This window comes from Lates calcarifer, linkage group LG21 (assembly GCF_001640805.2).
Source record: "Lates calcarifer isolate ASB-BC8 linkage group LG21, TLL_Latcal_v3, whole genome shotgun sequence".
Classification (NCBI taxonomy): Eukaryota; Metazoa; Chordata; class Actinopteri; family Centropomidae; genus Lates; species Lates calcarifer.
Window position 1 is genome coordinate 23884134 of NC_066853.1, and position 16976 is coordinate 23901109.

Consider the following 16976-nt stretch of genomic DNA (forward strand, 5'->3'; position numbering starts at 1 on the left):
GCCGAATCTTGTCGGTTTTGTGCCAAAAGTGCGCGTCGAGGTGCGAGAGCAAGGTGTTGTTTTTATGCATGTGTCACATTATGTGGCCTGTGGGAGCCACTTCCATCCGGGTGTGGGGCTTCACGCGCTTCTCCCCCCTCCAGCAATCGGAGACCATGATGGCCTGTTTGCACTTCATCATAGGGTGATAAGCGACGCTTTTCTTCTGCGCTGCACACGGTAATTCATTAGGCAGACTGGATGGTAAATTGTCTATTGGAGCTAACAAAACCCAGTACACTTATAGCCCCACTGGGATAATGACGCAACGTTTTGTGTATTGCAAGCGTCCAGCGCATATTTAGAAACCGACTCTCTGGGAGAGCTCCAAACTCTTATTTCATTACAAGACAGTTTCTGAAAAAATAAAATGTGATACAAGATCCTTCCTGCATCTTACGCCATCATTTTAACCGGCATCCAAACCCTCATTCAATGGTCCTTTCAGCTAACACTGCTCCAAGTTATGCTATTTTTGGGAAAGCTGACTCTGGGACTGCCAGGGGAAACAATATTAATATACAGTTGTTAAATGTGGAAGCCCATGCCGAATTCAAGAGTGTTTCTTACAGATTTGAAAAAACTGTTTTAAGTTGTTGTGTTATGCAGTTTATTTTTTGCTGATGAACAAACAACATCTAATCGCAGGATTTCATAAAGGAACAACGTGTGGAACACAGCACACAGGCATGCAGATCTTATCTTTCAGTCACAGATGAAACTACATTGTAACGATAAGCAGATTATTTACATATTATCGGACATATTTTATTGATACAGTATTGAATATAACTAGTTGAAGACTGTGAGAGAGTTTGCAGTGAGTTTAACCGATGAAATCATTTTGATGCATATGAGCGCATCTTGGCCTCAGATCCATGGAGCCACAAGTCATCTTAATGCCCCACGAAACATTACGGCCCAATAAAATCGATTAGGCTAACCGTGGACGGCGCTTTATGACTCTGAGCAAGAGTACGATTCCGATCAGGACTTAATTATAAGCAGACACAATTTTCCTTTTTTATATAATATCGCTCCACAGTCCAGGAATCTCTCCGAGGAGAGCGCAATAACCCGATATGAAACACTGCTGGCATGGGAGAAACAAGCAGCAACAGATTTTTACAGATCCAAATGTGACATCATCAAGGACATTATCAATTTACTCTCACGCATACTCTGTGTGTGTGTGAGAGAGAGAGAGAGTGAGTGCGTGCACGTATGTGTGTAGGGGGAGGGTATTGGCTGTAAATCACCCTTAATGGCATAATGGTGCATCTGGATGGATACACACATCCATACTTCTCCGCTGTGTATTTGCTCTTGTCTGTCAGACGCCCCGGTTTGCAGGTCATAAATGCGGGCTGTTTAACAGTATCACCCCCCACCCCCCCAAATCTGTCTGTCTGACTACGCAGCGCACACACTCACTCACAGGGGACCGCATCCTGTTTGCCGGTCGGGCTGGGAGGTGTGAATATTCAGCCAGTAAGCTATGATAGCCTGGCAGATGTGCCTCTCTCCCTTTTCGGTCACACACACACACACACCACCTGTTCCTCATCACATGGAAGCTTGCTGCACTAACAAGCCTGACATGTTTTACCCTTTGCTTCCCTTGGCTTAAATTGCCATGTGATTAGTTAAAAATTAAAAAGGAACAAAAAAGACAGACAACCTGCATTATTCTGTTAGTACAGGACAGTAGATCACAGTCAATACATCTTGGTGCCATGAAAAGGATTTATGGCACATAGAAAAGGCTCATATGGCTCATAGAAAAACTTTTGTTTAGAGTAGGTGTTTGTGACCTTCCCTCCATTCTATATTAATCTACTAGAAATGCATCTTAAAGACCCATTTATTCTGACTCATGTTTAGATTTGCCATGATCCAGGCAAGCTGTAATTGTGCATTTCCCGTTGCATTCCGAACTCATGTGCGCATTCAGGTGGCTTATTCTATCATATGCAGACATCTAAAGGAGGTCACTCATTAGAGATGTTGGAAAATTATCTTTAACGCCAAAAATAATCAGATCATGAGAAGCGAACTAAACTGCACGTCGATGGTTTTCCACCACAGGAGCCGTTCTCTTTATCTAACAGCATCACTGCATATCAGTTAAACGCAGGATGTACCTCAGAACAAGCCGTAAAAACGCTGCCCGAGTTGCCCCTACATGGCACATGACAGAGCAACAAAACAGGAGGCGCATGATGGAGTTTCCAGGCACTGTTATGCTGATGTTGATAATGATGGTAATAAGAGGCGGCCCGCTCAGTTGTAAAGCTAATTTCGTGCCGCTGGCGGCAACGGAAAAAGGCGAATGGGCCTTTCCTCACTCAGTATGCAAATGGAAGAAGTCTTGCAGAGTTGATGTTTATTCATACAAACGGGATCAATTTGCAGACGCAGTCGAAACTTTTGGAGAGAAAAGCGGACCTCTTCCCTCCTCACCATCACTATTTCCGAATGGGGAGCCATGCTGGAGAGTGTGTGACAATAATTACAGCAGGCATTTAGCGAGCAGAAGCTATCTCCAAATGTACTGGCTGTGGTTGTTGTGGGGGCCGTGGAGCTGTTGGGTTTATTTTGACACCTCGGGGAGAGGACCTGTGTGGTCATAGGGTGAGGCCTCCATCTTTCAGGCATCATCTGCCACCGGCGAATAGCCTCAGAGACAAAGTGAAGCAACATGTGATTGACTGACAAGAAATGATCATTTCAGTCTTAGGTCAGAATTTTTACTACTTTGCTAAAAGTAGGCTACCTTTACAACAGTACAATAAAAGGGGCCACTTAATAGGTATTATAAGCGTAAGTATTTATGGATCAATAGGTACATTTAGCCAAATTATATATGGTTGGATGGTTTGATCTGTAACAATACATCATATTATATATACTCACAGTGAGGAAAAAAGTATAGAAGTAGTTTCTTGAAACTGAAGTAAAATTACACACGTTTTATCAGCCAATTGTACTCAAAGTATCAAAAGTACTCAGTGTTACTGTATTGTATGTTGTTGCATTGTTAATACTGATGCATCACTCAACTCCTACTACTACAACTATACCCAGCAAAAATATGTAGAAGAGCAAAGAGTGCAACATTTCTTTCTAAGAAGTAGTGGAGGAATTATTCAATTAAATATGAATTTCCAAAGTAACTAGTCAGTCTAGCAGTCAAATAAATGTAGTGGAGTACAAAATACAAAATCTCCCTTTGTGGGTAAAAGTTTAAAGGCAAGGCAAGTTTATTTGTAGAGCACATTTCAACAACAAGGTAATTCAAAGTGCTTTCCATCAGACATAAAGGACACTGAGACCAGATAAGACTGATGAGAGAATATAAAAGCGCATATAAACAGGATTTAAAAGACTGAAATAAAGGAACAAAAACAAGCTAAAGTTGAATAAACACATTAAACAGGAGAACACGTGATATGAATAAATATCATGAAGAAACATAAAATGGAAATACCCAAGTAGCCTAGAAATTGTATTTAAGTACAGTACTTGAGTAATTCTACTTAGTAACATTCAACCACTGAATCTTGTCGTAAAGTTCATGCTCAGAAAGCCAGATATAGACGCTGCCAAATACGCACACATGGCACAACGCGTTTCAAGTCTTATCCATCCTTCCTGTCAGACCGCCCGCCCCCTCCCTTTTCTGCCCTTTGAAATCTGCATCGCGCCGCTCTCATTTCTGTTTACAAGAGTCAAATTGCTTCCACACACTTTGTTCGTAAACGCCGATGGATCTGCAGAGAAATCTGCGCCAAAAGCGGTCACGGCACACGCATTTTTTACTTGCGCGGTAAATACCCCGACCGTTAAACATCAACACACAGTCATCCTGATGAGTGTTCCGAGAGGCGACAGTCTGACAAGCTTCTCTTTGACTCATCGGTTGTTACCGAGTCTGCTTAACTGATTTCGTGCATGTATGAAATGGGAAAAATAAGCACAAGTCCACTGCCCGTCGTCCTCAGCAGCGCGTCTGTGGTGCTACCTCTGATTGATGCTTGTTTTAATTGCAAGGATGTTATTCCTCCTTACAGTGAGATTTACAGTTTGGGTGGTCTGACGAAATGCTTTAAGACTGCATCTTCCAAAGAGGCAAACATAGGCAGTGAAAAGACTGGAGAGGACAGGAGGGATTTCTTCAATACGCTCTACATTATTTAATCATAAGTCAAGTGGTCCCAGGCAGAATGGATGTGAACAGTGCCAAGTAGAAATAGTCCTCGGCACCAGTGGTTCAACAAATGAGGCTTGGAGCCCTGAGGATTGAGGAGAAAATTAGGAGAAGTTTATGTTCTCACTAGTTTCTTTGCCAGAATTTAGCAAATTGAATCTGAACTTGCAAAAACATGGGTGTGTGGAGCTAAAAGCGAATGAAGAGACACAAGAAGGTCTTAGTTAGTATCCACTTTAAAATCAACATCTCACCAATAAAATGACGTGGTTGACTGATAACAGTGCCATCATTATTTCATGTGCCAAGACAAATAATGCTTCTTTATCACTGTGCTGTAATGTCACCACCTCTAATGTGTTGACTTCTGCAACTCAGTTCTACCTTAAAACTTATTCTCAGATGGTCCTGAGCCAGTTGATCTATTCAGGGCTTCTTGTGATGAAAGCTGCTGGGAATCCCGCTCTCAGCTCATTTCTTTTTTCTTTTTTTTTTACCAGTTCATCACCTGCTGTCTTTAATTCATGCGTGCTGTTTTCTCTTACTCCCTCTCTGTTCTCCCACTCTCTGTTGTTCTTTTGAAGTCTCTGGGAGTCCTGTGGTTTTCAAAGGGTCAGAAAAGGGCAGCCCTACTGTCCTATCGAAGGCAGGCCGCGGGATAAACGTATGTTACCACCTGTCCTTGCTGCTCAGTGTCAACACCGCTGGCGTCACTGTACTCACACCTCGTCATCTCACCCCCTGCTGCTTGTACATTGTTCCCTCTTGCTCACACACGCCGGAATGTAAGAGTGACTGAGCAAATGCACACGTTCAAGGCAGTGCTTGCAGCCACATACACACATACAGGAACGTGCACGCCTCTACTGCAGGACCCCTACTGTCTGACAACCGTCACACAGAGACAAATCAAGGAGTCCCGCTGCTAAAAGCCCACCATTTCCTCACACTTCACATTACAGAAGGCTCTTTCTGGCCCAAGCCCAAACCAGCGGGGGTTGTTTGGTTGAGAGAAAGGCCTGTGTCCTGCGGAGAGAGTCAATTGCAGGTCCGGGGTCACGCAGAGAGTGGAAAGAGGCAACCAAAAGTCCTTCAAGATGAAAAATTAGCCTTTCAAATGACAACTAGAGATCAAACCACTCAGAGGAGCTGTGGGTGTGTTTTTAATGCTCCTATTGAAAAGGGAGTTTCAGAAGTTCTTCTTATTCAGCTCCTGTTTCCTGTCCTGTGTGCCCAGAGGGAAACATCCCAGGAATCCCTAGATCTGGAAGGGACGCTAAGGTGGAGCAGGACGATCCAAAACTGGACACCAGGCCCGAGTCTGAGTCCGACACAGCCAGCTCCTCAAACTTCTGTATCACTTTCCTCACAGACTGGAAGCGAATCTCTCTGTGCCACCGACCTCCAGCCCCGCGAGGCTCTTTGTAGGTTGAATCCTTGCTAAGGAAGACGTGGGGAGGAGGAGGCAGGCTGCAGCGCAGCCTCAGCCGGCCCTGCCCCAAGCCCAGAGCTGGGAGGACTCCAGCAGTGCCAAAGCAGGTAGGCAGTGTGGCTAGGTGCTCCTGGGTCAGAGGGTTGTGGAAGCTCAGAGAACCCCCTCCAATGTTGAGAAAAACCCCGAGGCTTTTTATCTGGGGCGGGACAGTGCAGAGCGGCTCACAGCTCCCATCATACACTGCACAAAAAGACAAGCCCTGCCTCTCCAGCCACCAACCAGCACAACCATCCAAAGAGACCACACCTGAGAGAGACAGAGTTTCATATGCACTGTGGCACTGTGCAATGGTTTAGCAGCAATGTTTGTTGACACTAACTCTGAAAATGAAGACATGTCTGAGGCAGCTGATGATGAGGATTATCATTTTGTGCCACAGGATAAATCAGACAATTCAGAGGCACGATTGTAGAGCATGTACTGTATATGATAATGCTAGCTCAAGCAATATGAATTTGTCAATTAAAGAGTACATCACTGCACACAAATATCCTGAGCAGACCACAAAACAGTGTCTGTGATTCATGACTAATTTGTGCTTAGCAAATAGCAGTGATTGAATTTCTCAATGACCTATAACAGTAGCCTGCGAATACCATAGTAGATTTTAGTTTCATTTGTAACATATAACAAATAATGTATAGGCTACATTGAGACATATCAATATGCTTAAAAAATGTTTTTTTTAAATTGATTCATAGAATAAAATAATAAAGAGTTTTTTTATGAGCTGTATTATTCTCAATAGTATGGTGTATGTCTGTGTAGGTTCTCAGCCATCCAGGTCATGATGGTCTTAAGTGCTAGAAGGCAACACTAAAACATATCAATAAGTTTAGTATGGTGTACTGAAAAGTTTTCAAGCAATGTTATTTAATATACAGCTCAGTCTATAAGTAAAGACCTGAGGTATGATTCAATTACCAATCAGCTAACACCAACACTTGCATTTTTTCATGTTCATCTGTTCATGTCTAATATCTCTAAATGTAATTTGGGTGGAGATTTCCACATGAGAAATCATTCCATTTATTGGAAACTACCCCAGACAGTGTGCAGGTATCAGAGATTTTTTGGAGGACTTTAATGCCTGAGCATGAGTGGTGTAGTTTTCTTTTCAGAAACATGAAGTGGAAATTCTTTGTTTTGCTAGTCATGCCATACTAATGTTTGAAGACAAGTTGCAGATATTTGAGCAAATTGTTCCAGTAATTCAACAAAACGCTAAGAATGGAAATCACTACTTCAGTGTTGCTTAACCAGTGATCTCTGGTGTGTTGGTGGTGTAACCACTTGGCGGCACTGTGTGAACTATGAAGTTGTCTGATGACGTGTGCATGTGTGTGTTTACTAGTGTGTGTCTTCATGTGAGTGTGGGATTAAACAAGCAGAGTCTTGCTGACTAATGTTGAGAGTTTCTGGAAGCAATAAGCCCACTGGCATCAAACCAATGAACACAAACTGAAGAGAGTTCTTACCGATCCTGTACATGTAGCTGTTGCAGACGTCCACCTCCCAGTAATACTGTCCCTGTGTAATGACAACATCAGCGCAGACCTGCGGAAGAGCCAACAGGACCCCGGGGTCAGACGTCATTGTTGACCGTCTGACCTTGTTGTCTAGAGATAGGGTAGGACGGCCTTGGTAGGTGACAGTGAGGGAGCTGTTAGAAAGATGGAGGGATGGAGGTACACTGGAGGGATCCAGAGCAAAACTCAGTCCTAAGATAGACCAGAACTGAATGTAAGAGAATGTTTGTGTAACCAAAAATATCATTCATCTTCTTTAGGTTACACATAAATTTATATTAAATGTATTTTGTTTGGCAATTAAAAGCATCAAGTATGAGTCCTCACCAAAGACAGACTGCTCCATCTCCTCCTCTCGCAGGTCTACAACGCCATCTACTGGTGTTATTGGGGAAATGGCTGCATCAGAGCCTGGGTCAGATGGGGAGAGTGTATGCAAAACTGAGGGTTCCCCTGATGACAGCGAGGATCACATAGTTTATTCCTAGAAACTGGCTGGAGCTAATGATACATACATACTCACCCTGTAAACAGCTCTGTGCTCTCTCTTTAGCTGCAGCCCTGCAGGATGTATCCCCCTATAAATACAGTGACAGTGATGGAATGAAATTAAATATACAAGCAATTAGTTTTAAACGCAAAACCAAAGGACACTAGTCACATAGCATAAAAATGTATTTCATTAAAATGAAGATAAAAGTACCTGCACTTTCATTTGTACAATAAGACTTACATGTACATGTACATAGTGCCTTACCATAGTATCAAATACTAAAAAAATTTCCAGTAGCAGGGATGTAATAATTATGAAACTGATACCAAAACCGTGATACAAACATCCACAATCTAGTATTGCAATATTGGATGCAGTGTGCAGATACTTTGGTTAAGTTTGTATTTCTCACCTGCACATGCTGATGGTGATCCTCGGATGCTCCCTTCTTGGTGCCTCTCTCCCTGCTGACATGCACAGGACTCAGTGTGGGATGCTTTGGCAGACAGGAAGTGGCAGATGACCACGTCCAGCACGGCAGCTCCACAGGATGTCGACAGCAGGGGCACAGCACAGAGCAGACAGATAGGCCGACAGAGCGGAGAAGAGACTGATCAGAGCTTGTCCTCTCTCCAGCTGCTATGCAGTGACCACACATGATGTGAGAGCACGGCAGGATCAGGGCAACGTTGTATTCCTGGTTACAAGCCGGACAGCAGGAGACTGGCAGAAAACAGTCTATGTCTTTTCCCTCATCTTCCTGCCTTACTGGGGGACAGAAGGTCTCCATTGCCATTACTGAGAATTAAATAATTTTGTCACATGCCATACCTTTGACTGTCTCATTTCCTCTACTGTTAACAAGTTTAAGAAAATAAATATCTTTACCTACATGTTCCGTTAGAAATGTTTCATCCAGGTCTAAAGTCCAAGTGACATGAAAAAAAGTCACATTTCTGTTTATTCCTGCCCTGGCAATAATACCTGACTGTGTATGTTCTGCTATAATCTTCAATAAGCGAGGCCTCATTCAGTGTAGAAGCAGCATCAACAATCCATTCTCCCAGAAAAGAGCCGCAGGGGCAACATCTTATTGTCAAGACATCCCTCTGCTAGAAAATCACAAAGATGTTCTAATGGGGAGAGATATCCCACAGCGGCAAAAATGACAAGGCTCAGTCTTCTCTAACAGACCAAAAGGACATTGGCAGACTGCAGGATGTAAAGCATGCTGTTGAACAGACATTAAGAAATCCTCATGTTGTGCCATCCTCTCTGTTTCCCAGCTGACTATTGTGTGTGAAATAAGCAGAATGGCCTGAATGCAGATAAAAGAGAGAGAGAGAGAGAGAGAAAGAAGCCCAGCCTTTTTACAAGGTACTCATTGCTTGGGGTTACCATGGTAATGGCTCTTCCCGTAGAGACACACAACTGCAAGATAATGTGCTGCAAAGAACCCTTGTGCACACACACACACACATCTAGATGCTAACAAAGAGCTCATTAATGCCATAAGCACGAGCCACACAGTAAAGTGTAACACACACACACACACACACACGCATACACTTGGACACACACATTTTCTCCTTCTGGTCCTGATGCTCTGCTCTCATGTTGGGCTGTGCCTCCCTTGTGGAGGATTAAGGAGTGGTCCACCTTCAGGGCTACATGATGTGAATGTCAAAGCTATGTGTCACAACTCTTTGTAATTCACCACTGGTGAGGAGATGGCTTATTGCGGTCCCGGCCTTGTTTATGATGTAAACGGCACATCTGAAGTTAGTGTAATGACGGCTTGCAAAGATTATGAATGGTTAGAAAAAAGTTGTACTTACTGGCTAGATTATGGGAAAAAAAGGAAAACATGGTTTTAAGTGACGCATTTTGTGATCAGGTACAAAAAAAACAAATCAAGTTAACAGTTAGCAGGAATTAAGACATGCACAGGCTTCTTCTTACACAGTGTGACTCCTCTCTGGCTTTCTCATGGGAATTCCTGAGAACAGCAAATATATAATTTCAGTGTTGTGCAACATGATGCTACTGAAGTTTGGCATGGCTTCTTCTTGATTTTGTAATAAAGAGAAAAAAATTGCTCTGTAGAATCAAAGTTTATGAACAATCAACTTTAAAGAATATTTGTAGAATTTTTCCCATGATTGTAGAAACTTTAATTGCTCTTCAGTGATGGTAGGGTGGTGGGGTAGTTGCATGCACTGCTGCCTGTCATAATATTTACTTGATACTGGTAGGTGGCAGAGGCAGATATTTCCAAATAACTCCCAAGTCCATATTTCTGTGTAAATGATACTATGTAAAGTAAAAGGTCACTCATAGTGACAAAGCCACGGATACTGAGCATCTGACTGCATTTCCCCCCAACTTTATGGAGCTTTTAATGTCAACCTGGTTTATTCCCTAAACATTAGGCTGTTGGAGACACTAACATTTCCATTTGCCTGATAAAACTGCTTGAGGCAGATTCCTTTAATTTCTTGTAATTCTTATAATTGTATAATTCTTATACAGTATCCACAACAGAGCAAAAATGAGAGTGATTATTGGACTTACATTCATCAAGTGGACAGAAACACAGCTCCAAATGAATACTGTTGTTGCAGTTAAGCAACTGTTTGCTAACATATTCACTTTAACAACTTTATAAGGTGATAATATGTCAGTATTGTCTTTTCACCTCGTTCAGCTGCCCCCTAGTGGACAAAAATGAATCCCTTTGACATTAATTTGCAGATTTGGGCTATATAAATGAAACTGTAGTAACTTAATAATTTCTCAGTTGTACCAGTAATTAAAACATGCATCATGACTCCTCTAATCTCAAAAAAAGAAAAAGAAAAAAAAGAAAAAGAAAATTGTGGTGAGGAATGAACTTTGTTTGCAGAAAAGCCAGTGTCATCAGTTTGTTGTTCAACATGGTTGTGTACACATTATACAAGAGCTGGAACATATGAGCAGCAGTAGTAGTAGCAGAAGTACTGTTACATCCATGTTGTTATTATCAACACACCCCATTTCTTTCCTAATGCTATAGGAACCAACAGATTCACATACAGTAAGTGTCTGCCACTTAACGTCAACAGATAGATGGACTGATAACTAACAGATGTGAACTATAGTAAATTATTGTAACCATCAGGACTGTGAGTCCTGCATGTCTGTATCATCATGTCATTATTGGGTGACTGTTGTCTGGGTCTATGCGGTGCCTCTGTTGTCTTATTTGCACTGAGGATCCAGAGTCAAACATTAACTTCAGGCTAAATCAAATTTAAAGCTACTTGCTCTGAAAGCTTCCAGTGACTGTCATGGTTTCACGCAACCACACATCACTCCTGACACACCAGTTTATTAAACTAGTTTATCACGTAACTATTTAAAAGAGTAGCACAACTGGGACCTGTGATTCAGGAATTTCTATTAAGATGAATGGAAGAAGGAGGTAGGTTGAAAGACCTCAGCTGAGGGATACCATGAACCCAGGAACAGATTATGGCTTCTAGCAGTAAGTCTGAACCCTGTATTACAACTCTTATTCACAAAGGGCGAGATCTGGTGTCACTATAGTTTATACATACTTACAGGGGTGTAAACATGCCACTTTTATATCAAACACAATGTTACAAATGATGTCACTATTAGGACTATAGCTTTTATATAATGCGTGAGTCAATTAGGTGATTCCACACTCTTCATTAGAACTAGAGAGTGACACATTATTATTCAGAAAAAGACAAACTATGAACAGCGTGTTCTTTTCCTGAAAAACTTCATTCATCACTTCATTCATTCAGTTCCAGCAGATAAAATTCAGTACGAATGAAGGTATAAGTGGGTATAGTGATAGTAATATGAATGGATCGTGTTTGAAGTGTTTGTAGAACTTGTCAGGGCAAAACTTGTGGGTGGGATTTTGGCAAGATAAAGAGTCAACCGACAGGCATGCTGGATACATGCCATCAACTCCGTTTAATAGCAGACAGAACCCATTACAATAAAAAGCAGATGGGGATATAAAGATACAAATGCAGGAGGGTATAATTCTGTCTGCTACTGCATTAAGTAGTTTGATGGCAACTCGTCAGTCACCTCCGCTGTGCGCTCCACTAGGGCTCCTGCTGCTGCTGCTGATAGGAGTGATTTCCTCCCATCTACCTGAAGTGCAGGGCAAACCTATTGACTTTTGGTGCAAGGATCACGCCAGAAAAAGTATGGAGACAAAGCTTGAGACACTGAAGAAAAACATGGTGAGGAAATGAGTTAAGCATTAATATTGATTTTTAAAAATTGTGGAATGACTGTTAAATGCATGATGTCCCAGTAGCTTTCCTGATAAATACTCACTGTTTTGAGATGTAAACACATGAAAAGAATGCTAAGTCTGTCATAACTGTGCTTGAACTTGATTTAACTTGATTATTTTAAAATGAACCATTTCATGTTATCAGGCTCATTGTAATGGTTCAGACTGGCTGCCATCTCCTGTACAGCTGCCATGTATTGGGGTACTCAAAAAAGACTGGGAAAATAAAGCTGTAAGTAGTACTTGACATGCACCAAAAAATGTACACCCATCTTCCATTTGTTTGTCATTCATAAAGACAATCAGTCAATTGCAAAAACTGAAAACATGTATGAATGCAGAAAACTGTACAATGAGAGGGTGCACTTGTTCAAAAACTCATTTTATAGTGTAATAATACAGTATACTGTGCTGATTGGCAAAACATATCACCTCTCTTCTACTATTAAAAACACTGCACATCAGTGCAGAGAAACAAGCAGCAATCTATTTGCTACAGAAATACACTTTCACACATGAAGGAGAAAAATATCAAATTTTGAAAGTCGGAAATATAGATTTCTCAGTGTTCAAAGACTGACAGAAGTATACAGATTTTATGCAGTATATTGTATAAAATTCATAGAGTAGCGTGAGAAAAACAGGGCAAGAAAAGTTTTGACAACATCCACAGACTTCCAGGGAAGTTATACACTATCTGCTTTCTTCATTTGCCAACTCAATGTGCCAAAATATGTCACCTCTCCTGTCTGACAACTGTGTTGTTGTGACTGTTCCACGGCATGTGCATGAGGTTTCTTGACTAAGATTTTACACAAAGTCCAAGACAAAGAGTCCAAAGCCACATGCTAAGAGCAGCAGCAGAAGTTGTCCTTAAACTGTCCACATTGAAGACGTAGTGTGAGCAGCATGTTAGAAGCTCGCTGTGCCCCATATGTGTGTCTACACAGTAGGCCACCTGAATTTTGGAAGTGCGTAGAGTCCAATACTCATAAAATGACTTGGAATGTAAAATATGTTTTGCACTGTGGGAAAAGTGAGCTGTTATGCATCCTGTGCAGACAGCTGAACATGCAGTTGAAATAATTTCTTTGTAAACTCACCATTAGGCATAGCAGCATTAACTAAATGTTAAGATCAGCATGCTAATATGATTCCAGTAACAATGTTAACATACTGATATTTATACCTCTGAATGGGAATGGTATGTAAAAACACCTCTTCAGTCATATCATATATTGAATGGCAGCATGATTTTGCTGTTGTCAGGGTCATGGGAGATGGGATCTTATCCCAGTTTATGTTGATGAGGGAAGCGCATAGTGCTCAGTGAATGGAATTCCCTAGAACTGCAGAAATAAATATCCTAGATTAATGTCACCACAGCAGAACGTAAACTGGCAGGTGGTGTGTGGAGGTGTTGTGTTGCAATAGCAATAGGACATGAGAAACAGAAAGTGCCTTAAATAGATTGTGAAATCAGTGCTTTGAAAATCTCAATAATTCGTGGTGACTCACGCTCCAAACAATTCACTTTTCATGATTTTGATCCTGTATGGTTCATATTTTAGCCACACCAGCAACATGGCTGAAGGGATGGTAATGTTGGTCTGTCAGTCACATGGATTGCTATAAAACTTTGCACAGACATTCATGGTCCCCAGGGGATAAATTCTAATTACCACTGTGAGGTTGATATTTGTAGTCCAGAGAGATATATTTCGACAGCTATTCAGTGGATCTCCTTAGAATTTAGAACTGATATCCCAGGTCCCAGGATACATTGTGATGGCTTTGTTGATCCTGTGGTTTCCTCTTTAACGCCACCTGTAAGTCATTTTCACTTATGTTGTGACATATATGTATGCCAACATCTGTTTGATAGTTTGGCACAAAACTTGGTCTATAGTCTATAATCTATAGTGCTCAGACAATGTATCCTGCAGACTTTAGAAAACCTGGCTTTTCCTGTAGCGCTATGATGAGTTGAGATGAGGAAGATTGACCCTCAGAGGATGAACTACAAAAATTTTCTATCTCCTCACTTTTCATCTACCACTATCAACTCATCAAAAAATGATTTTTTCCCACTACTTCAGTTTGTGACCAAATATCAAAAACTAATCACATTTACATCATACTCAGCTGTACTTAGTGTTGAGTGCTGAAAAAGGTGTTCATGTGTTAACATACTAAACTAATACAGTGATTGTAATACCTGCTAAATATCAGAATGCTAGTATTATCATTGTGGGCATATTAGCATGCTGAGGTGGGCATTTAACTCACATACAGATCGCTGGCAAAATCATAGTCTTAGTTAATGGAATAACTGACCCAGACTTGTACTGCCACATCAAATATGAGAAATTTATATACATGCAACATTGTGACATTTTGTCTCTGTGTTTGACCAGCTACAGCACAAGTGTGCAGAGGTAATTGGGGCCCTCCAGGTTTTTCAAGAAGGAGTGCAAGGGGTGAGTAAGAAGACCACAGTGGAATGTCAGACTCAACTTTTGAGGAGACTGGAGCTCAACATCAAAAATCATCTGGTCATTGTCAGAAGGCTTCTTATACAGGTGATACACATGCACATGAAAATTATTAGAAAATGAATAAATTGTGGATAAACTGTGCCGCTCTTACTAAGGGCTAATTGACATATTCATGTATATACATTGAGAAATCATGAAGAATCTGACACTACATATCTGTCAAAGCCTCTTGTCTTGTGAATATTTCATTTATTTCTACTTTTGGGCCCTTACAGAATGACACAGTGACATCGTCAGATTCTGCAGTACAGCACTGTTTCAACGAAACCAATCTGAATGAAGTGCTGAAACAATACGGATGCCTACTCCGGGGAAAACTGACATACCTTGCTAAAGATGTCCAGGACGGCCTCTGTACTTGAATACTTGAAGACCCTTATGTTAATTTAACAAATGGAAGTGAGCATACATGCACTGCTGTGCTGTGCTGCTGTAGAACTGATTCAAGACACAACTGGAGATCAGGAGAGGGACAGCACAGTGTGGACTGAGGGGGTCCAGCGTGTTGATGAAGACTCATGAAGAGAGGACTGGGACTAGACTCACATGTAGAATGGCATCATGGTGGAAATGGTGGTTTGGGTATTTCCACAGGACACAAGAATGGACAAAGGGATCAAGCAGTGAATGATTTTAAAGGCCAAAGGAGGTAGCAAGAGTTTTTAGTTATCCCAAGGAGTGATGCAAATGGTGGAAAAATCTATGAAAAGGAAAGCATGCACTGAAAGAATCACAAAGATGTTTTTAGCTGGTGTATTAGAGGCTTCTTAAGCAGTTTCACCTACGGAAACACCTACAGCAATGCTAGCAGCTCTGTGAGGCTGTACTCAGGCACAGTGGCACTTAGAGCTTGCATGCTCACAATGACAATGATAATATGGTGATATTTACTGTGTAAATCTTTGTTTAGTGTGTTGTGATAGTAACCCTTGCTAACTAGCACTAAATACAAAGAACAACTGAGGTTTATGGGAATGTCATTAGTTTTGCAGGTATTTATGCAGAAGCATAAACGTATGTGCAGTGTGGACTACAGTGGTGGACCAGGTGACTGACACAACCACAGAACTACATTGCCATGCTAGCAGCATGACTAAAACAAAGATAGTTAACTTTAATCCCTTGACATTTTTGAAACTCAAGTGAAGGAGCTGGTATAGCAATGTGGGCCTGTTTTAGATTCAAAGGTAAAATATAACCACATGACACAGGGTGAGTGAAGTCAGTGATTGTCTTTACAAAGAAATATTGAGCAACTAACTGTTGGTGCCAGGAAAATTTTGGTAGTGAGAGTAATGTGAATGGAATGCTGTTTTTTTTTTTTTTCTTTAAACCTGTCTTTACATCAGATCCCACACTCTAAAAATAAATGTCTAGGCTCAACAAAGAAAATTAAGGCAACAGTTTCCATCCATCTTGTCATGACAATTTTTAATAAAATTATCTTCATCCATCAAACTACTTTGAGTTAGGGGAATGAGCTTTCCTTCTACAATTACAGTTATTTTTAAGTATGACTTACTAAAAAATTGTTAGAGTAAACACAAGTTTTTAAATTGATTACTCATTAGAATTTAGTTGATCCAACTACTTCTTTCAAATTATTGGAAAGGGTTTTTTAAAGTATTATGTACTTAATTATAATTATTATGAGCTCAAGTTTTTAAGTTGATAACCATTAAAAAACATTTAATTTCCTCAGTAGGTTTTTATTTTGAACTGCAGTTGTCCACTGAACATATGATATTTAAATCTTGAAAAAAAAAACAAACAAAAAATATACTAATTTAAATTGTCCCACAAATTCTAAATAAACATAGAATTTGTGGGACAGGCCATATTGCCTTGGTTAATTAAGTAGTAAGCTATGCCATCGCAACAAATCAATTATGCTATCAGTGCAAAGTTATAGGCCTTTATAACTACAAAACCACAGTGTGTAAAATCTGCAAAACGTTAACTCCAGTTTTAAAATCATTTTGTAAAACATTTGTAAACATCTTCTAAAACTACAGTAACGGGTGCCATTTAGATATTAACTTTCAATTGTCAACTTCTCAATGCCCTTTTTTACACAATATAGTAGAGACCTTTTAGACCAAATTTACAGTGTTCTTGCAGCAAACAGTCAATGCTTGCTCATTCATTGGTACACCTCTTTAAGGTTTAAATGCTGACATGATATAAAAGACCGAGCCAGTTTTAAGGGTAGTACAACAGATTTAGGAACACATCTAAATGCAACAAACGCAATTCTTAAAATATGAGTGTCTATGTAGATAAAAGCCAAGTAAAGTGCAATGGAACTTTCCTGAGGTTGCTATGCCC

At 40.7% G+C, this 16976-nt stretch overlaps 2 protein-coding genes across 3 annotated transcripts; one reads left to right on the forward strand and one right to left on the reverse strand.

The window, feature by feature from the left end:
- Positions 1-3283: 3283 nt before the first annotated feature.
- Positions 3284-9527, reverse strand: LOC108888156 (uncharacterized). Its single transcript, XM_018683994.2, has 5 exons — positions 8179-9527; positions 7797-7851; positions 7601-7684; positions 7223-7465; positions 3284-5990 (listed from the first exon to the last, which is right to left on the reverse strand). The coding sequence occupies exons 1-5, from the start codon at positions 8560-8562 to the stop codon at positions 5452-5454; spliced, it is 1305 nt and encodes a 434-aa protein (XP_018539510.1). The 5' UTR covers positions 8563-9527; the 3' UTR covers positions 3284-5451.
- Positions 9528-10976: 1449 nt separating this feature from the next.
- LOC108888164 (uncharacterized) lies at positions 10977-16109 on the forward strand. 2 transcript variants are annotated; one of them, XM_051065411.1, is made up of 5 exons: positions 10977-11292; positions 11898-12034; positions 12236-12322; positions 14508-14672; positions 14864-16109. In XM_051065411.1, the coding sequence occupies exons 1-5, from the start codon at positions 11280-11282 to the stop codon at positions 15008-15010; spliced, it is 549 nt and encodes a 182-aa protein (XP_050921368.1). In that variant the 5' UTR covers positions 10977-11279; the 3' UTR covers positions 15011-16109. The 2 variants fall into 2 exon arrangements, with proteins under 2 accessions (XP_050921368.1, XP_018539519.1); XM_018684003.2 differs by lacking the exon at positions 10977-11292 and having other exon boundaries at positions 11620-12034.
- The last annotated feature ends 867 nt before the right edge of the window (positions 16110-16976 follow it).

What these genes read in the sequence shown, in the direction of transcription:
- LOC108888156 (XM_018683994.2), bottom strand. Translation starts at nt 8,562, where the DNA reads ATGGCAATGGAGACCTTCTGTCCCCCAGTAAGGCAGGAAGATGAGGGA. An exon ending in GATGGAGCAGTCTGTCTTTG is followed by an intron (nt 7,466 to 7,600) that starts GTGAGGACTCAT and finishes GGTCTATCTTAG; the next exon opens with GACTGAGTTTTGCTCTGGAT. An exon ending in CAGCTACATGTACAGGATCG is followed by an intron (nt 5,991 to 7,222) that starts GTAAGAACTCTC and finishes TGTCTCTCTCAG; the next exon opens with GTGTGGTCTCTTTGGATGGT.
- LOC108888164 (XM_018684003.2), top strand. Translation starts at nt 11,813, where the DNA reads ATGCAGGAGGGTATAATTCTGTCTGCTACTGCATTAAGTAGTTTGATG. An exon ending in AGACACTGAAGAAAAACATG is followed by an intron (nt 12,035 to 12,235) that starts GTGAGGAAATGA and finishes TCATGTTATCAG; the next exon opens with GCTCATTGTAATGGTTCAGA. An exon ending in AAGACTGGGAAAATAAAGCT is followed by an intron (nt 12,323 to 14,507) that starts GTAAGTAGTACT and finishes GTGTTTGACCAG; the next exon opens with CTACAGCACAAGTGTGCAGA.